Genomic DNA, 22579 nt, shown 5'->3' with positions numbered 1-22579 from the left:
TTGTTCTCTTTTTGTTGCTTAGTAGCCAGCTTTGCAGTGCTGGGTGACCTTTCAGTTGTTATTTCCATTTTTCAGATGCCGAGTTTGTTATTTTCATACTCCTTTGATTGTTTGCTGATTTCATTAAGAATCGACAGGTCTTTTCTAATTTTTTTTATTTTGTTTTGGATGTTATTTATCCACAGTTTGTTTGGGTGGTGGTACTCCTGTTTGGGCGGGTTTGGGTGAGTATCCAGCTTCTTTTGTGGCTGCAGTGGCTGCTGCGTATATCAAGTCATTTAGTTCAGTGATATCACTTTTTTTTTGTTTCAGTGGCTAGTTCAGTGACGGCTAGGTTTATGTTGTTTATAATTGGTGTTGTTATTGCGTTTATTTTTATTCTTGGGAGGTATGGTCGGTGGTCCTTTTGGGCTCTGTGTTTTCAGTTCTTTGATTATTTTATTTTTATATTATCATAATCATTAGGCTCCCCTTCGTTGTTTACATCGTGTTTGTTGGGAATGTTGGCGTTTGTCTTCGTGTTTATACAGTTTCAGTGTTTATATTATTGGGCATTGTTGTGTGGCTTCTATCTACATTTTCCTGGTGTATTTTTTCTTTTAAATGTTCTATTTCTATTTCTGATATTTTTTTGGCTTTGAGAATGTATCTTCGTACGTTAGCTAATTTATTAGGTTCATTGCTGTATCCAAGTCTATATCTCTATTATTTTCCTTCCATATTTTATATGTATGTGTTGTTGTTTTTCATTTTGTGGGTAGAGCATTGCTGTGAAGTATGCGTGTAAGATAGAAATGTATTCCTCACGTGTCCATTTACGTCTTTTTTTGGGGTTTAATTGCGGGACATGAGGTACAACGTCCGGCCCATTATTTTGACGGTCGTCATTTTCGTAGGGTACCGGTCCGTTTATTTCTGTTGTCACATTATTTCGCACGTGTAGTTTTTCGTACATTTTTTGTTGTAGGTTTAATGTACGTACCGCTCGATTGTTATTCTTGGGTTGAATAGTATCGGTGGCATTTAATTTCTTCGTAGTTCCTTTGTACATGGTGTTTGAGGTCGGGGATGATCGTGTTGTTCCACGCATGTTTACATGTGTTGTGTTAGAGGTGGAGATAATATCGAGTCAAAATACATCATTTCGTTTCGAAAATAGTAATAAATTTCAATTCATATTACTTACTCGGATATAGTCCAATTCTTTGTTAGTAAATCTTTGGCTCCATAGGGTGTCCTTGTTTTCGATGTTTGTGGATATATTTCGGAGCTCTGTATTTTCCTTCTTACATTTTAAACGTCCCCGGTGTCTCTCTTAAACGTCCCCGGTGTCTCCTCTTAAACGTCCCCGGTGTCTCCTTATTATTATTATTATTATTATTATTATTATTATTATTATTATTATTATTATTATTATTATTAAGGCGGCGAGCTGGCAGAATCGTTAGAACACTATCAAAATGCTTAGCCGTATTTCGTCTGTAGCTATGTTCTGAGTTCAAATTCCGCCGGGGTCGACTTTGGCTTTCATCCTTTCGGGGTCGATAAATTAAGTAACAGTGAAACACCGAGGTCGATATGATGGACTAGTCCTCTCCCCACCAAATTTCCTGTACCTTTACTATAAAGGATTATTATTATCATCATCATCATCATCATCATCATTATTATTATTATTATAATTAGTAGTAGTAGTAGTAGTAGTAGTATAGTAGTAGTAGTTGTTGTTGTTGTTGTTGTTGTTGTTGCTGTTGTAGCAGCAGCAGCAGCAGCAGCAGTATGGTCTGACTTCGATTCGGTTTTATTCCTGATAGGATTTATGTGGCTAGCGGGTTACTGCCTGTAACCTTAAGGTATTCACAAGTTTACAGTAGTCTTTCATGATAACATTTGCTACTCATAAGAGACAAACGTTCTGTAGGAGCTCTACCAGGTATTTTATTCCAATCTCATACAGGTATTTGTCTATATCTTTGCTTCCTGTTCCCAACGTGACTACTATTATAGACACGACCTTTACAGTTTTCATACTCCAAATTATTCCTATTTCAAACTTTAAGGGATTATATTATTTTTGTTTCCGCCCTCTTTCATTATGATTCATAATAGGTCAATTAGTAAGCAACTTCGCTTTTCCTTATTTTTAATTGTTATGTCCGGTCTATTATTTTCTAATTTCTTGTCCATTATTATCATCATCACCATCATTATTATCATCATCACCATCATTATTATTATTATATTATTATTATTATTATTATTATTATTATTATTATTATTATTATTATTATTATTATTATCATTATTAAGGTGGCCACTGACACAATCGTTAGCACGCAGGGTAAAATACTTTGTGGTATTTCGTCTGTCTTTACATTCTGAGCTCAAATTGCGCTGAGGTCGACTTTGCCTTTCATCTTTTCGGGATTGATAAATTAAGTACCAATGAAACTCGGAGTCAATGTAATCGACTAGTCCCCTCCTCCAAATTTCAGGCCTTGTGCCTTTAGTAGTAAGGATTATTCTTATTATCATTATCATTATTATTATCATTATCATATACACTCAACCGATTAGACGGTTGGAAAAGGAAAAATCCTAACATCGGGCTACAAGTAACATTAGATGCCAAGAACCTTCTTAACTATCCTAGCTGCCCTGATGACACCGTTTTCTAGAGCTGTACTAAACTGGGTTTTCATGTCTATTTCCTCTATCCATTTGTTCAGATCTTCAGAGATAGTTCCCAATGCACCCATAACTACTGGGATACATTTTATCCTCACTTTCTTTAGATTCTGTAATTCAATAGCTAGGTCCTGGTACTTAAATATTTTTCTATACTTCTCATATTAATGTTTTCTTCATTTGGGACTGCAAAGTCAATTATCTGCCACTTTCCATACTCTCTAACTACTACTACTACCACTACTACTACTACTACTACTACTACTACTACTACTACTACTACTACTACTACCACCACCACTACTACTACTACTATTACTGCTACTACTACCAAATAAATCCTTCTAGCTTCTATTACTTTGTCAGTCTGAATGTTGAGGTCCCACAACATCTTATATTTATTTTCTAATACTTTACTAGGTTCATGTTCATTCTTATATTTTTTACTTTCTAGTTGTAATATTTCTTACTTTCTAGTTCTTATATATCTTACTTTCTAATTGTTGTTGTTATTATTATTATTATTATTATTATTATTATTATTATTATTATTATTATTATTATTGTTATTATTATTATTGTTGTTGTTATTATTATTATTGTTGTTGTTATTATTATTATTATTATTATTATTATTATTATTATTATTATTATTATTATTTTAAAATAAAATATGGTCCGTTGTCTTCTGCTGATCCGGGGTTATCTCTTGACCCTAGGGTCACAGCAGGTCCTCATCTCATGGAGAATACACAGCGTAAAATGTGTGCGGAACCTAGCAACACTATTTTCTGAAATTCTCTCACGTTTACACTGCAAGTTGAGCTGCTTATCAAGGCCTTTTTAAATTATCTCTAACGCTCCAATCACCACTGGTGCTGTGCTTCTTTTCATTTCCCACATTTTGGTCACTTCTATTTCTAGGTCTTTGTACTTAAATAACTTATCAACTTCATTAAAGGGCTGATGGTACTATCATATCTATCATTAAGCATTTCTTATTCTTCCCATCTTTGATGATTATATCCGGCCTGTTTCCTTGATTTATTTATCGGTGTTGATTGGCATATCCCAGTGTACTGTTACATCATCTTTTCCGATCACAGTTTCAGGTGCATCTATTACTGAAGCAAAAGGCATAAAACTAACAAAGAAAGCTGCTCAACAGAAGAAAACACAACCAAAATGGAAAGAAAACTTAAAAAAGGATATACAATGCATGAGAGGCGACCTATCAATACTGATCGAAATAAGTAACGGAAACCAGGTCAACCAAAGAAAACCCAAAAAATATGCAAAAAGCATGGGATCAAACAAAAAAATGAAATACCTGAAGCAAAAGAAAACCTAAAGCAAAAAATCCAAGCAAAGGCACAACGACTGTCACGATATATAAAGAGAAGCACACGATTTAGAGAAAACAATTTCCAACAAGAAGTTGGAAAGACATTTTACAGGGAACTCGGTAAACAACAAATAAATGTTGAGCAACCGCCAAAGAAAGAGGATATGGAAAATTTCTTCAGTACGATATGGGAAAATGAAAAACAACATAATGAAGATGCAGAATGGATTAAGGAACAAGAAACACTCCTGAAAAATAAAGAAGTACAGGAATGGGAAGATATGAAAACAGAAGAGGCCCTGAAAAAGGCCAGCAATTGGAAGTCACCGGGGATAGATCGAGTACCAAACTTATGGATCAAACAGCTAGTTGATTACATGGAGTTATGTCATCAGCATACAACGAAGTCATGAAAAACCCAGAAAATAGCCCAGACTGGTTGACACAGGGAGTGACATACCTAATACTAAAAATAAATGACACAGAAAACCCAAAGAACTATAGACCAATCACCTGTCTACCAACAATGTATAAAATATTAACATCTGTAATCACTGAAAGAATATACACATTCCTAGAAGAAAAGAACCTACTACTACCAGAATAAAAGATGTTGTCGAAGAGTGAGCTACGGATGCAAGGACAAATTGCTGATAAACAAAATGATCCTTGAAGACTGCAAAACCAGGAAAACGAACCTGAGCACATCATGGATCGACTATAAAAAGGCGTTCGATAGTGTACTTCATTCGTGGATTCTGAAAGTGAGGGGAGTATGCAAAGTATCCCCAACTCTCAAGTTTATGAAACACAGCATGAATACATGGGAAACTACGCTGAAGCTGAACCATTCCAGTGGATCAATAAGAAGTAGACCAATTAAAATCAAAAGTGGTATCTTCCAAGGGGATTCGCTGTTACCCTTAATATTCTGCTTGGTACTGGCACCATTAAGTATCATGCTCAACAAAACCGGGTATGGATATGAGATCAAGAAGAAAAAAGGGAGTCATCTGTTTTACATGGATGATCTGAAAATGTACTCAAAAAATGACGAACAACAAGGTCTACTTGCTATGCTTAAAATGTTCAGTGATGATATTAGGATTCAGTTTCATAAGAGGAAAACTGGCATGTTCTACGGATATCCACGTAGTTTGTTGTTGTTGTTGTTGTTATTATTATTATTACTATTATCATTATTAGCTGAATTTCTCAATAAAATCCTTTTACTCTTCTCTCTACTTCACTTGAGTTGTACAAGTTTGTAGAATGGAAATATAAACATTTTCTTACAATACGTTTCTAAATGTTTGCTTAGTGGTATCTGATGAATATCAAGGTCCCTAATTAGCTATTGGTGCACTTGTGAATGTTCCGATAACACGTTTCCTGTCTAGTCAATATATATCTCTTCACAATTCGAGCATTTGATGCAGTAGATTAGATCTCTCTTTTACAGTTCATTTGTACATTTGTAAATATTCTTCCAGTTTCTTTTTATTGATATATTGATCGGTATGTATAAACATCGTCTACCGCATCGATTGTCATTGTATTTGGATACCATGACAGTTTTATCAATGTTGTTTAGGTCAAACTTTGCTTTTGTCAATAATTGCTTTAAATTTTAGTGTTGCGTTTTACTTTGAATCGATGTGCGGACAGTAATTATATCTTTTAGTTCGTTACGTTGACTAATGATAGGTAAGTTTAATTTGACGACAGTAAAGATATTTTGGAAACATGAGTTGTGTAATATAATGTTCTGTTTTTGCTTTCCGCTTTCTTGGGTTTCTCCAAGTTGTTCTATATGTATTTATTTAGCACACTCTATACCATTTTTTATAAGTAGGGATAGATATTTTTATTTGAGTAGAAATCCATTAAGCTTTGTGATACGTTTGTCTCTGCTGCATATTTTTTTTCTGGCAAGACAGTATGAGATATTGCGTTTTGTATGTGTTTGGTGGCATGATTTAAGGTTCAGATACTAATCTGTGTCTGTGTCTTTATAGTATATGGCAGTAGCGATGGTGGTATCATTTTTAATTAACATTATGTCGAGAAATGTTAATTCTGAGTGGCTCATATCCTTTGCAATTTTCGGAGTTGGGTGTACTGAATTCTTCCAGCGAGTACTGAATTCTTCCAGGATGTTTGAAGATGTAGTCTAGATTATAAAGCAATCCTCAACATTTCTCTTCTGTGCACATTAAATATACCTTCTAAAGCCAGTGCTGTAGTTTTCTTACACTCTTTGATGTAGACGTTCTAAGTATCCCATTACTGAGTTCGCATAAACTGGAAAAACCTTGACTCTAATTTGAAGATAATTCTTCCTATTAAATGCATTGTTTTCAAGGATAGGTTTGACTGGGTCTAATATAAAGGCCATGGCGAATCTACTACAAATCACTTGTCTTATGTTTTACCCTTCAATATTTAATCGTCTTTATTCCTAAATCGTGTGGGATGTTTGTATTGAGACTACATAAAAACGAAGCAAGACTATATTCGATTCCATTGTTTTAGGAAGAAAGGACAAGAACTCAATGTCATCCCCATTGAAATTTGGTATGTCGGTACATAATGGTTTTAAAATTATGTTAACAAAATTGCTTAGACGTTATGTAGAGCATGCTGGAGCAGCAATAAGAGGTCTAAATTTTAGACCTCTTCGTTGTAATGATTTTATGTATTCACTATCTTGTTCCTTTATTAGATTTTGAATTTCCCTTGGCTTATGTATTTTCGGTAAGTCATATACGTTGCTGGGCTTAGGTCCAAAATTCGAAATGTCGTATCTTTCATTGGTGATAAGTGAGTTTAATAGCAGTATTAAAAGCACTTAAGGCAGGAATCCTGTTTATAGCATCAAATGTTTTTCAACGTCTGAATATAGACGAATCCCCTGCAGATTACTCAGACTAAAATGTCTGTCTGTCTAGCTAGCTTGCTAGCTAGACAGACAGGTTGATAGATATACAGACATGTTGATAGATAGATAGATAGATAGATAGATAGATAGATAGATAGATAGATAGATAGATAGATAGATAGATAGATGGCTATATAAATCTACAGCAAATTTAGATCCTCCGACCAAATTCTCATCAAATGTATTCTTACATTGTAGTTATATGGCTATGTGTATGTGAATGTATGTTTTTGTATGTGTGTGTATATATGCATGTGTGTGTGTGTGTGTGTGTGTGTGTGTGTGTGTGTTTGTGTCCCAGTGTGTTTTTATTTTAAGAGAACAACGTGTAATTAAGGAACTGAGCATAGTGTGATGGAGTACGCTAAAAGACTATTTACTGCAAATTGATACCAGTTATATACGAGTTCGTATGCTACGAATAGTTTTGTACAAAAGATTTTTATTGTTATTTCCATTTTTCCATATTGGTATATTTTCTTATTCGCAGCTCTACCACTAGAATATCAAAACTATCAACAAACCAATTCAACATTATCAACTTCCAATGAAGAGACAGATTACGATGAAGTTATGATTCCACATCGCATTGATTTTAAGAAATATTTCATTAACCCTGATAGACAGATTCCTCGAAGATCGTCATTTACAGATGTCGAAAACGTGTTGAAAGCCGAAACTTCGACTTTAAATTTACCGAAAAGGGAAAGGCAATGCATCTCTTTACCGAGAGGTCAGATAGAGGGAACTAGCCTTCTGGAATCGCCAGTAAGTAATCTTCATATCATTTCATCAATAATTGTTTTTGAAAATAGGTAAGTTATTTCTTTTATGAAACGAAAAAAAATAAATCTAAAATCTCCAATTGAAACAATTTCAAGAATTGCTTTATGCATGCATACACAACCGCTCACCCACATCCACACGCATACGTATATATATAAATATGTGTAAGTGTCTGTGTCTGTGTCTGTGTGTGTGTGTGTGTGTGTGTGTGTGTACAGATTGATACGGACATACATATATGCATGTATATATACATATATATTGTTATAAATATATATACTGTTTTAAATATTTGTACGTTTAAATATATGTAGGCGTAAGGAATATATTCACGTGGAACAAAACGCACAGAAATAAATACAGTAACCAAGTCTTATCTTGAAGAAATTGCAGCTTAACTTTCGAATTTATCAGTACACTGCCTGGTAACTATCTATGTTATCCGTATCACTCTCAATTTTGCATTCCTCAACGTAAAGAGATGGGGATATGGAAACCGGGCAAGTTTCTAATTAACACTCGGATATAATCCAGAGCTGGCTAACCACATTGAATGCTAGGGAACATACAGAAATGTTTAAGGTAAGCACAGAGTACTTCACTCCATAGGTAAATCTGAGTTCGCTCCAGTGGGTTTCATACAGTATACAATTAAGACACAAATTAAAATGGAGAATTACACTTCAAAATTTGTTTATTTTAGTATTATTCTCATTTTTCTGTTTATGATTAGTATTGCAACTCTTCTAATATTTCAAAAAGTATTAAACATAATTGCTATGGACTGGTCTGAATATCCAAATTAAAAGGATTTTAATTTATTTCCTCTTTACTTCCACTTACTTTCGATTTCTTGTAAATCTATCATTTTATCCACTTTATAAGTGGTCAATGAGGGAAATACAACGTGATGCATATATGCCATTTGAATATGGCTAACCCAAAAGGGTGGATGCTACTGTAGTTTGTAGCCCCAGGAAGACACCTCCTCCCGCTGGCTATAGACACACTATCTGTGTCCTGTCAGTATTTGTGAAGGGGAGTCATCCTCCCCGTCTTCAACACATGATACACACGTACCCGAGTTTCAAGGTATTTACCTTTCATCAAGGTGTTTACCTTTCATCAATGAGATTTATCAATGAGGGAAATACTTCTTCACCTAATTAGAGTTTTTACTACGACTAATTGTATAAAATAATGTAGGCGCAGGAGTGGCTGTGTGGTAAGTAGCTTGCTTACCAAGCACACGGTTCCGGGTTCAGTCCCACTGCGTTGCACCTTGGGCAAGTGTCTTCTACTATAGCCTCGGGCCGACCAAAGCCTTGTGAGTGGATTTGGTAGACGGAAACTGAAAGAAGCCCGTCGTGTATATATATATATATATATATATATGTATATATGTGTGTGTGTTTGTGTGTCTGTGTTTGTCCTCCCCAACATCGCTTGACAACTGATGCTGGTGTGTTTACGTCCCCGTTACTTAGCGGTTCGGCAAAAGAGCCCAATAGAATAAGTACTAGGCTTACAAAGAATAAGTCCTGGGGTCTATTTGCTCGACTAAAAAGGCAGTGCTCCAGCATGGCCGCAGTCAAATGACTGAAACAAGTAAACGAGTAAACGAGTATTCCCTTAAATTCTAAAACCGATGATCTAACTCTTAATTATACGAGAACTGTACCTATATCGTATTTCAAAGCAATTTCTAATGCCATGTAGCCTAAAGATTTGTGATCCGTCATTTAGAATATACTTTAAGAAAAACTATCGAACGCTTGACTCTTCAGTCCGCTTCACACACGCTCATGAATAAAACCTTCAGCAAAACTGCAGAGGATTGTCTATCTTGGAGGAATATAAACTGAACCGATATAAATGCTACATCAAAGGACTTATCCAGCAGAAACACGTGTCGGATTTCAATTTAATATGAATTTAATGAGACTAATACTGTAATAAACAAATTTTGAAGATGAATAATTCTCCACACACACACACACACACACATATATATATATACGAGCAAAATGCCCCCCCCCCCCGTCCAATGGACGATGCTGAGTTGTCAAACATTTAAACCAAATTTTCTCAAAACAGCTTGTCCGACCGTCCCATAGGCCTCCCCTTTGAGAAACTGATTTAACCTAAATTTGAGACACCGAGCATTTTTCTCGCGTACGCGTTGTATCGATCGCAACAGCCGATGTACTTGCGCGTACAAATGCACGTTCCCATGGCTTTCTCGATCGCATTCTCACCTGGAATCGATTTTTGTAATTTTTTCAAGACTTATACATGCCAAGATAGCGTCGGTATCTACATATCGAATTTGAGCGCAATCGGATGGAGGATGCCCAAGATCCTAGAAGACACACACACACACACACACACACACACACACAGAACGGATTTTATAGAAAAAACATATATATATATATATATATATATGAATGTATGTTGTTATGTTTCGGGATGGTAGTTCTCTTGCCAAATAAACACTCGCACTATATATTCGTGCATGTATATAGTGCGTGAGTTTATTTGACAAGAAAAAAATGACCATCACGAACAATAAGAATATCGGTTTCAACATACGATTTCACATCGAGAAATTTGCAAAACAAATTCCATAAACGTTTGTCTATCTGTCTATCTGTCTGTCTGTCTCACGGTATGTATGTATGTATGTATGTATGTATGTATGTATGTATGTATGTATGCATGTATGTATGTATGTGTGAATGTATGTATGTGCACATAAGGTGTTCACAAATTATCTTTACAATTTCCCCAATTTATTATTTTGTATCGTCTAGATGTGTTGCGTGTAGCCAACAGAACTCACATGAAGTGTTCTGAGGTTTCTAATAAAACTTCTTTACCATTTCCAAATTCTAAAGATCATTTAAGGACACCCTTTATGTATGTATATATATATATATATATATATGAAAAAACAAGTCAAGATAGAAAATGCTAAAATAATTTTATAAAGAACATTTCAGTACCGGTTTCTGTCATTTTGAGACCTTTTCAACTGTAACGATTAAATAATTAAATTTAGGAAAATTAAAAGAAAAGTTTTTTTAAAGGAATATTTGTATAGTGTTCAAATATAAGTGGCATTCTGCCTTTCTCTGTCTCCCTTGCTTGCACTTGTGTGTTCGAGGTCGTTGTGAATTCTTGGTAGGGTAGAAGAAGAGGAAGGTTGATGAGGCAAGGGGGTGGAAAAATTTGGGAGTGCCTTGATTGTCGTATTTTGAATGGTCAGTGACGGCTAGCAGTTGCAGTTCAATTCAGGAGAATATTTCTATTGAAAGGTTTGTTTATGGAATTTGCGTAGGTGTTATACTAGAAAGCATTAGTGATAAAGTTAAGAGGTAGGTGGAGCAGAAGAAGAAGAAGAAGAAGAATATATATATATATATATATAATCAATAATTAATCAATATAGGGTGGCAAAAACTTTTGTAGAATTTTTTTGCCACCAGCGGCCTAGTGGGAAAAAATTAAATAGTCAAAGACCATTTTTAAGTTCAACATCACAATCAAGGAACGGCCATAATAGGCCATTCACCCACTGGTGGCAAAAAAAAAAAAAAAAAAAAATTCTACAAACTTTTTTGCCACCCTATATTGATTAATTATGAATTTTCTGGTTAATTCCGTAATGGAATCGGCGGCTTATATTTATTTGCTGCCGATAAATTTGGCGCGAGTGCGATGATTTGAAAATTTTAGGTCAGATATTGCCGAGGCAGGGAAGGAAATGCCTCGTGAAAATATCTGTTCCGACTTGGCTATTTCTTACTGATGATTCTAAGGGCCTATGGAAGATTGGCTTGATTTAATTTAATCAGGTTAGTTTACCATTAAACAGTAGATGAAACGGTGCATCGTATAAGAAATTACAGGGTAAATGTTTTTTAATTTTCTCCTGGTTTACGGAATTGATGTTATTTTGCGGTTGAAGCTTTTGGCTGTTATTTCTAGTGGGTGAATGGCCTATTATGGCCGTTCCTTGATTGTGATGTTGAACTTAAAAATGGTCTATGACTATTTAATTTTTTCCCACGAGGCCGCTGGTGGCAAAAAAATTCTACAAAATTTTTTGCCACCCTATATTGATTAATTATGAATTTTCTGGTTAATTCCGTAATGGAATCGGCGGCTTATATTTATTTGCTGCCGATAAATTTGGCGCGAGTGCGATGATTTGAAAATTTTATGTCAGATATTGCCGAGGCAGGGAAGGAAATGCCTCGTGAAAATATCTGTTCCGACTTTGGCTATTTCTTACTGATGATTCTAAGGGCCTATGGAAGATTGGCTTGATTTAATTTAATCAGGTTAGTTTCCATTAAACAGTAGATGAAACGGTGCATCGTATAAGAAATTACAGGGTAAATGTTTTTTTATTTTCTCCTGGTTTACGGAATTGATGTTATTTTGCGGTTGAAGCTTTTGGCTGTTATTTCTAGTGGGTGAATGGCCTATTATGGCCGTTCCTTGATTGTGATGTTGAACTTAAAAATGGTCTATGACTATTTAATTTTTTCCCACTAGGCCGCTGGTGGCAAAAAATTCTACAAAATTTTTTGCCACCCTATATTGATTATTATGAATTTTCTGGTTAATTCCGTAATGGAATCGGCGGCTTATATTTATTTGCTGCCGATAAATTTGGCGCGAGTGCGATGATTTGAAAATTTTATGTCAGATATTGCCGAGGCAGGGAAGGAAATGCCTCGTGAAAATATCTGTTCCGACTTGGCTATTTCTTACTGATGATTCTAAGGGCCTATGGAAGATTGGCTTGATTTAATTTAATCAGGTTAGTTTACCATTAAACAGTAGATGAAACGGTGCATCGTATAAGAAATTACAGGGTAAATGTTTTTTTAATTTTCTCCTGGTTTACGGAATTGATGTTATTTTGCGGTTGAGCTTTTGGCTGTTATTTCTAGTGGATGAATGGCCTATTATGGCCGTTCCTTGATTGTGATATATATATAATATATATATATATATATAATATATATATATATATATATATATATATATATATCATCATCATCATCGTTTAACGTCCGTTTTCCATGCTAGCATGGGTTGGACGGTTCAACAGAGACAGGCTCGAGTCTGATCTAGCAGTGTTTCTGCAGCTTGATGCCCATCATAACGCCAACCACTCCATGAGTGTAGTGGATGCTTTTTACGTGCCACCGGCATGGGCATCACAACTACAATTTCCATTTGATTTTCATTTCGATGTTGATATATTTGACTCAATAGGTCTCATCAAGCACAGCAGGTCGCCTTACGACTCAAGGTACTTTGAATGGGCTGGGGCTGGTTATGCGAAACTTGTGTAGGATACAGCCGTGAACTCACTTTAACTGCCGGGTCTTCGCAGTCACAGCATATCTCCAGAGGTCTCAATCTTTCGTCATTGCCACTGTGAGGTCCAACGTTCGAAGGTCATGCTTGACCACCTCATCTCATGTCTTCCTGGGTCTACCTCTACACCGGATTTCTTCAACTGATTGAGAGTGGCACTTATTCACACATCTCTCCTCATCCATCCGTAGTACATCACCATACCAGCGCAAACGTCTCTCTTGCATGCCATATCCTATGCTTCTTATGTCCAACATTTCTCTCAGGGCGCTTACATTCTGTTGTGTGTGCACACTGATATTATACATCCAGCGGATCATGCTAGTTTCATTTCTTTCGAGCCTACGCATGTCCTCTGCAGTCACGGCCTATGTTTCACTACTGTGAAGCATGACAGTTTACACACATGCATCGTACAATCTACCTTTCACTCTGAGCGAGAGGCATTTTGTCACCAGTAGGGGTAGAAGCTTTCTAAACTTTGCCCAGGCTATTCTTATTCTAGTGGTAACACTCTCTGAGCATCCACCCCCACTACTAACTTGGTCACCTTGGCAGCGGAAGCTATCAACTACATCTAGTTTCTCCTCCTGGAGTGTGATGGAATCTGTTTTTGAGCATCTGTGGTGTTTATTGCCCCCGTGCGTCTGCCGCACACGAAAGCTATCTTCTCGGTTAATCTTCCTTTGATATTGCTGCACCTCTTATGTGTCCATAGCTTACACTGGGTACAGCTTATGGAGTTTCTACCTACACCTTTTCTACAGACAGAGCAGGGCCACCTACCTGATGGGGTGCAGATGTGTTCCCCTTCCTACTTATTAGAACTCTTGTCTTTGCTACATTGACTCTAAGTCCTTTTGATTCTAAACCTTGCTTCCACACCCGAAATTGCTTCTCTAGTTCTGGTAGTGATTCTGCTATGAGGGTTAGGTCATCAGCATAGGGGAGCTCCCAGGAGCATCCCGTCTTGAATTCCTCTGTTATTGCCTGGAGGACTATGATGAATAAAAGGGTACTGAGGGCTGAACCCTGGTGGACCCTACTTCTACCTGGAATTCTCTACTATACTCATTGCCAATCCAAACATTACTAACGGCCTCCCCAGTTTCCGAATCGTCCACCAGATAAGGGATAGGGGGACCCTGTCAAACGCCTTCTCCAAGTCCACAAGGCGTTTATCTTTAGTCAGGTATTTCTCCTGCAGTTGTCGAACCAGGAATGTGGCATCAGGGGTACTTCTACCCGGAACAAAACCAAACAGCATCTCATCTAAGCAGACTCTCTCCCCAATGAGATGGGCTATGACCCTCTCCATGACTTTCATAACCTGATTCAGCAGTTTGATATTCCTGTAATTATTTCTATCTAAAGCATCACCTTTACCTTTGTAGAAGTTGACTATGATGCTATTACGCCAGTCATTGGGTATGACTCCATCATGAACTTCCTGGTTTACAATGCGACTGACTAACCCATAGCCCACACCACCAGATATTGTAAGCATCTCAGCAGTCATTCCTGATGGGCCAGGGGCTTTTCCTGGCTTCATACCCTTACTTGCTTTATCTAGCTGTCTATTCGGATATCTGGTCCCTCTACTGGGTCAACATTTGGCAGGCTCTCCTCCTCCCATTCATCCTCCACGTTCAGCAGTCTTTCATAATGTCTTCTCCAAGCCTCTTTCTTTTCCCAATCATTCTTTGGTCCTCACGTCGCTTCTTTTCTGCCTCGCCCTTGGCTATACATACCAGCCGCCCAGCCTCCCATTTGGCTATCTGGTACAGTTCACTGCTACCCCCACCCTTCCAGGCTTTCCAGGCCTGATTCTTTGCTCTAATGGCTTTGTCTACCGTACTATTCCACCACCACGTAACTCTAGGTCTGGAAGAGACTTTGCACCAACCAGACTTGGTCTGTGACATTCAGCAAGCTGTCCCGTAGGAATTTCCAGCTACCCTCTTTGTCCGATGTCTTTAGCTCCCCCTCCCGCTCATCAAATTTCTCAATGAGGATGTCCCTAAATCTCTGACCTTGTGAAGGGTTCTTTAGCTTCCAAATCCTTCTTTTTGAGATTGGTCTGCTTCTTGGTATCCTTCTGGCCTCGAGCCTAAAGTCACTAATGACTAGCCTATGCTGGGGGAACATTCTCCACAAGGGAGGGTCTTTGTATTTGAGAGCAACTCTGCGTCTCGCTGTCTGGTGAGGATGAAATCAATATGGCTATTAGAGTCACCTAATTGATAGGTTATCAGGTGGCTGTCTGGCTTCCTAAAATTAGTGTTGCAGATTAAAATGCTACATGCATCACAGAACTCCAGTAGCCTAGTTCCCTCGTCGTTTCGGGAACCAATACCATGGCACCCGTGTACACCAGTGAATACACCAGATTGCAAGATTCCTAATTTGAAGCCATCTGTTGAAATAGATGTTATATTTCGGGACGATCATTTTTATTTATTATTAAATGTGTCTAAAGCCAGCTGGAGACGATGATATCCTGGGGCTAAAAAGCTACAGTAACACCCCCCTTTGTGGTTAGCCATATTGAGATGTCTTTTATACTTTACATTTTTATTTATTTTGTTAAATAAACAAACACACTATATATTCGTTCTTCACTTGTTTACTACTGTTCTTATTTCATCTTTGGCAAAAACAAAAATGACCATCTCGAAATATGTGTGTATGCGTGTGTGTGTGTGGGGTGTAATACTTTCTTTTGTAGAAAATCAGATAGCTTTGATTGAAATGAATTTTTTTTTTTTTGGTGTATATGTTGACATTATGATATAGTTTACACGACACAACTGAAAATACGGAAACAGCAATCCCTCGTCATATCGCAATTCACATATCGCTGTTTATTATTGAAGCTTACGTCGACTCCTCCGTGGTTTTGTTTTGCATTTATAATTAAATAAACATATACAAATTATAAAAATAATAATAAAATATACAGTACTGTTACTACTTCGCAGATTTTCCCCTATCGCGGAAGGTTTTGGAATGTAATAACCGCGTTAGTCGAGGGATTACTGTACTACGAAATATTTTTAGATATACACGATGTTATTTTGCTCTAGCGTTACCTACCATGAAATATTACCTTTATATTCTTCCATACAAAAATACTATACCTTTATCCTGCAGACGAAAATTAGTTTCCAATATCAGTTAAATATCTTTTTTTTATATTCTTATATACACAAAGATATTTTACATTTCAGGCAAGTATATTTGCAGAAACAAATATTTATATTAATACTGTAGATTCCTTGTCAACATCCTAGTGTTGTTAGTTATCCAACTATTTGCAATGAGTTGTTTTTCTCCTCGTTTCCGGCTGTGTTGCGAACAAACTTGTGAACCAAGGTGTGAAGGATACCATAGCAACATTAATAGAACACAAACACATAAAGTTTCATTTGCTAAAATAAAGTTATTTCTTGATACGGTAGCATTATATTAGTTAACGAGGGTTTTCTTTACTTAATACTCTGCATATTAACAGCATCTGTAATATCTAGATATAAAACATTTAATTCAAGATTTCAGGTAAGCAAATACATATGGAGCCGGCGAAATACCTGGAAGTAGGATAAAACAGATTGAAATGTTCATCTATTACTACTACAGCTGCTAAAGCCACTCCCTTACAACTACTACTATTATTACTACTACTACTACTACTAATAATAATAATAATAATAATAATAATAATATGGAAGTGTTATCATGTACATTGTTTTGATTTTCGTATAAAATATGGGCTACAGCAAATATTTTGCTCAATACCACAAATTTGCTTGTCAGTTGTTTGACCTTAACCAGTTGAGCATGTCCCTTAGTGGTTGACAATATGTGCATCTCTGATCACGAGCAAAGGTGGCTGGGGAGCATCATACCCATGTGTTCAGGGGTATTCTTTGCGGTTTGAATAATTCACCACTGGAAACATGGGCGTTTCGTTCAACATCCTTAAACAAACCTTATTCAGGGACTTTTTGAGCGGGATGGGTTACTCGACCAGAAGAAAATTCTAATTGGGCCCTACCTGCAAGGTCATGTGCTGTTTATCTTTATATGAGATCCTACCTGGTATCTCAGATACCAGGAAATCCTAATACGGAAGAAATTTTTTAAAATAGTGCTCGTGTCGTGGTACTGTTTATATCCTAAAACAATATTGTCTATATAATCCCAAAACATCTCTTACTTAGGATCAAACTGTCGTCTTATAATCAAATTACTTACAATTAAATTACTTTTAAAACAAACTTCTAAGTTTTGTATGACATACATTCTCTAGAATAATAATCTGTGCAAAACCAAAAGTATAGCACCCTAGTCATATACCAACTTGAACTTCTGGCCTCTTGTCTCTAAGGTGTCCGGGTGAGACTTGGAGTCAACTTTTACAAATACAAAGCAAAAGCCGAGCATCTACTACTACTACTACTACTACTACTACTACTACTACTACTACTACTACTACTACTACTACTTCTGCTGCTGCTACTACTGCTACTACTACTACTACTACTACTACTTCTACTACTACTGCTGCTGCTGCAGCTGCTACTACTGCCACTACTGCTACTACTATTACTACTACTACTACTAATAATAATAATAATGATAAAGAAAAAATGCTTTCTCATTGATGTATCAATACTGGCAGATGACAACGTGTCTCTAAAAGAAATGGAGAAACTCTCAAAATACAAAGACCTGGAAATAGAGGTAACCAGAATGTGGAATCTAAAAACAGAAACAATTCCTATCATAGTAGGTGCATTAGGCATGATAAAAAAATATTCAGACAAATACATAACAAAAACACCAGGACTTACAAACACATATAACATACAGAAAATTGCACTACTAGGCACTGCACACATCCTACGCAGAACACTTTCCATACAATAACCATCAGAGCATCACAACAAATCACAGCACATACCCAAGGCACACAGAGCTGCGCTCGGTAGTGAAGTGAAAGCACGCTATAAAAATAAAACTACAGAATAATAATAATAATAATAATAATAATATAATAATAATAATAATAATAATAATAATAATAATAATATAGGAATGATCAAGAAGGGAACCGAAAATTATATGAGAATGATCCCTGGCTTACCATCCCTGCAAGAAGTGCAAAAGATTGTCTTAACTGGTACATCACACGTAATGAGAAGAGCATTGTCGATGTGAGAACTGTTGCTGCTCATGCATTTTAATTTAACTTTAAAAAATTTTTTTTTAAATGATGAACGAACTACTGAGTTTGGTTTAATGGCCTACCAATATACACTATGAGTTTCTTTGCCCTAGGAGTCGGGAAGACACTCGGCAAGAAATGGAAGAAAATTTGAAAGAAGAAAAAAAAAAGTAATAATAATGATAATAATAATAATAATGATGATGATGATGATGATGATGATGATAATAATAGTAATAATAATAATAATGATAAATACCCTAATGCAGTACCTTGCTCTAATGTAGTACTAGGCAGTGGCACACATGGCTTTTCACCTTAAACTGATTGAAAGTGCTATCATGTGCATTGTTTTGTTTTCGTATAAAAGATGGGCTACAGGAAATATTCTACTCCATACCTCAGATTTGCTTGTTAGTTGTTTGACCTTAACCAGTTGAGCATGTCCCTCAGTGGCTGACGATATGTTCATCTCTGATCACGAACAGAAGTAGTGGGGGAGAACCATAGCTATGTGTTGAGAGAAATTCAAGGGGTTTGAATAATTCACCACTGGAAACATGGGCGTTTCCTTCAACATCCTTAAACAACCCTTATTCAGGGAATTTTTGAGTGGGATGGGCTGCTCGAACTGAAGAAAATTCTAACTGCGCCCCATCTGCAAGGTCATGTGCTGTTAATCTTGATATGAGATCACCATGTCGCGCACATATGGTTGTGATGCATGTGACTGGTGTACCCTTATCAGATGGATAGTTATGATGGGTATACTCGAATTCGTATATTTTACCCCAGTGTCACTTTGATGGCATGCACTGCTCTCTCACTCAATAATAATAATAATGTTAATAGGATCTGGAAATAGAAATAACTCGAATGTGGAGCCTATAAACAGAAACAATTCCTATTTGAGTAGACACATTAAGTATGATGAAAAACCAATAAGATAAATACTTAACCAAAACACCAGGTCTTACAAGTGTATATATATATATACAGAAAATAGCACTACTAGGCACCGCACACATCCTACATAAAACACTTTCAATACAGTGAAAATAAGAGCACCACAACAAACCACAGCACATACCCAAAGCATACAGAGCTGCGCTCGGTAGTGCAGTGAAAGCCCGTGATGAAAATAAGACTACAGTTTGATAATAATAATAATAATAATAATAATATAAAAGATGGGCTACAGCAAATATTCTGCTCAATACCACAGATATACTTATCAGTTGTTTGACCATAACCAGTAGAAAATATCCCTTACTGACGATATGTGCATCTCTGATCGCGAGAAGGAGTAGTGGGGTGCATCATGGCCATGCGTTTAGAGGATTTCTTTGGGATTTGAATAATAACCTCTAGAAACATGGGTGTTTCGTTCACTGTCCTTAAACAAACCTTATTCAGGGACCTTTTGAGCAGGACAGGCGTTTCCTCTGTCTTTACCTTCTGACGTCAAATTCTGCTGATGTCTTCTTTGCCTTTTATTGTTTCGAGGTCGATGCGAGTCGTCCTATCCACATTGGCACATGCAAGAAATCCAATCGGTAATTCTCGGACAGTTAAAAATTTCTGATTAGGTTTGCGAGACTTTTGTACCCCTTCTCTTCTAACACTGGCCCTACACAATTTAAACATGAGTCCATGATGGTGTTCCAGTTACCCATTAGCACTAAAGGTCGAAACGTTCCCAGTATAACCTCCAGACGTCTGATGAAATCTAGCTGTTTTGCTCTTGTTAGAGCATAAACAGTCACCTGTCTGAAAGCATCTCCGTCGTTACTGTTCCCATCGAGGACCACCAACTTAGCTTCTGGGTCATGACGATAGACCTTATCTTGAGATCCGGACCTTTCCGGAACAACACCATATTTCCAGCCCATTTCTGGTTGACAGGGAGATAAATGAATCTCATATCTACTAAAATGGGGATGAAACCTTGTAGATTGGAAAATCTAGTCTCACGTATAGCTAAAACTATACTTAGTTACCTGAGGTCGTTGCGTATGTGATCTTCTTTCCAAGGTGACTCCAGCCCACGTGCATCTACACTACGTATTCTGAGCAAGGCCTTGTTTGTGAGAGAGAAGGAGATTGAAGAGAATCGCTTACCATATTTCTGTGGAGAGACATATGTTCTGTCCTTCTGGCTATCCTTTTGCATCCATAAACATTCGTTTGTTTATGTTCTCTCTCGAAGAGCTCCCATTCCATTCGAATACTCTGGTGTTGTAAGTTGCTTTTTTATAATTTTTAAGTGAATTGGGGTACTATGCTAGGGTGAGATATGTGTATTTAATGTCCGTGTATTTTTGAATATGCTTATATTCTTGTTTATGTCTATGGCCGTGTAATTGATGATAACTTGGGTATGCTGTTCATACTGATTTCCATTGCAACTTTTTTCGTTTGTTGAAGTGTTCGTAATATTAGTGGTGTTTGCTGTGTTGAAGATGTTTGTAATTGCCTAGGTGTAGTGTGTGTAGGTTTGTGATGGGTTGTTGCTTTGTGTGTACGGTGTTTTTCATTTTGTAATTGTTTTTTCCATTACCCCTTCACTAGGATCCATCCTCGTGGTTTTCTCAAACTGATTTCCTCTCTAGACGAGTTTTCACAGACGGAAAAAATTAGTGGTAATGGAGAGAAATATATCTGCATACATGCACATTTCTAAGCTGGGGTTCTGATCGACTGGCATTGGAGAAGCTTCTTTCGGTTACGAAAGTTCAGGTGTTGTTATTGTCTTCCTCCGATGTGGTACCGGCGCTTGTTGCTGATGTTGTTGGATGAATCCCTCCTACGTCCCCTTCTGTTGATGCTGTTCCTGTTTTGGATGCTGCTGCTCTTGGTACTGTTGTTGTTGGTGTTGGTACAGTTGGTGGTGATGGTGATGATGCTACTATTCATTTTGGTGCTGTTGTTGTGTTACAGATGTCCATAGCAGTAGGGGGTTTCATTTTCCATGCATGGGGGAGAAAGCCGTTAAGTGAATTTTCTCCCCAACATACGGCATCTCGTCTTTCTGCCCTCGACTGGTACGAATAGCTGTGTAGTATTATGGAAGTCGATCAGATCAGGTATGTCTTTGTTTCTGATCGAATCGGCGTGTTTCTATAATTCTATTCCTGTGCTAGATCAATTTTCCTTTCCCATTCAGTGCACTTGGAGTATAGTAGTTTATTTTTACCTATGCCGCATAAAACGGTTGCCACCAGCAAAGCGATATCCACTTGGGCTGGTACCTCTGTTACTTTTATTTTAAACACCCTCCAACCGAGGTATGTCGGAATTAGCAATACTTCCTCACTTTTGAAGTGTTTTCTTAAACTTTCTTTGCCTTTTCTTCAGTTGGAAATTTCACCTCAACTGTGCCAAAGCATCTCTCACTGGCGACATGTTTTTATCCACCAGACTGCTCATAGGCATTTTTCGATCTAGGCCTGAGTCACTCACTCTAGTCTCCTGTTTTTTGTTGAAATACAGTTGTATTTAATAGTATTTAATGTCTTCCTGTATGTCCTCTTGCGTGTTTAGAAATATTATTCTGCCATATTTTTAAGTGCGCGTTGGCGTTACAGAGCGTTTTTTTTTTCTGACACTTGTGAAAGCCGTTCTCTTTTGTTTAGAAATAAGAACAAGTGATGTTTCTGTTGTATTAATGCTTGTTTTGGAGGGGGCCGAAGAGGTAGTCGTGGTTATGTTATTACTAATTTTATTCTACTCATGCTGCACATTTGGCTACTGTTGTTGTTATCTGCAATTAGTGGTGGGAAGATAGTATCATATTAGCTGTTCCAAGAGCTATCATTTGGCTCGATTTGGGAAGCTATATTGTTATTCTTTGTATTTAACTAATAAATTTCAAATTTTTAATCTCAAAATTCGCCCTTGAAAGGAGAATCTGCCGCCAAGCCATTAACGCAACACATTTTAAAGCACGAACAAGAGTCCTCTCTTTCTAAACAAATAATAATAATAATAATAATAATAATAATAATATAATAATAATAATAATAATAATAATGATGGTGATGATGATGATGATGATGATAATAACAAGATTGGAACTGTTATCATGTAAATTGTTTTGTCTTGGTATAAAAGATGGGCTACAACAAATATTTTGCTCAATACCACAAATTTGCTTGTCAGTTGTTTGACCTTAACCAGTTTTGAGCGG

The 22579-nt window shown here is 36.8% G+C and overlaps 1 protein-coding gene across 2 annotated transcripts in view; it reads left to right on the top strand.

The window, feature by feature from the left end:
- LOC118762121 overlaps positions 1-22579 on the top strand; it is a 229904-nt gene that overhangs the window by 204879 nt on the left and 2446 nt on the right. For both annotated transcript variants that reach the window (XM_036500437.1, XM_036500436.1), the window contains one exon: positions 7465-7742. In XM_036500437.1, coding sequence (XP_036356330.1) covers positions 7465-7742 — 278 coding nt within the window. The remainder of the gene's footprint in view (positions 1-7464; positions 7743-22579) is intronic.

This window comes from Octopus sinensis, linkage group LG2, assembly GCF_006345805.1.
Source record: "Octopus sinensis linkage group LG2, ASM634580v1, whole genome shotgun sequence".
Taxonomy (NCBI): domain Eukaryota; kingdom Metazoa; phylum Mollusca; class Cephalopoda; order Octopoda; family Octopodidae; genus Octopus; species Octopus sinensis.
The sequence above is the reverse complement of the archived record's forward strand: the minus strand, read 5'-3'. Positions and strand labels throughout refer to the sequence as shown.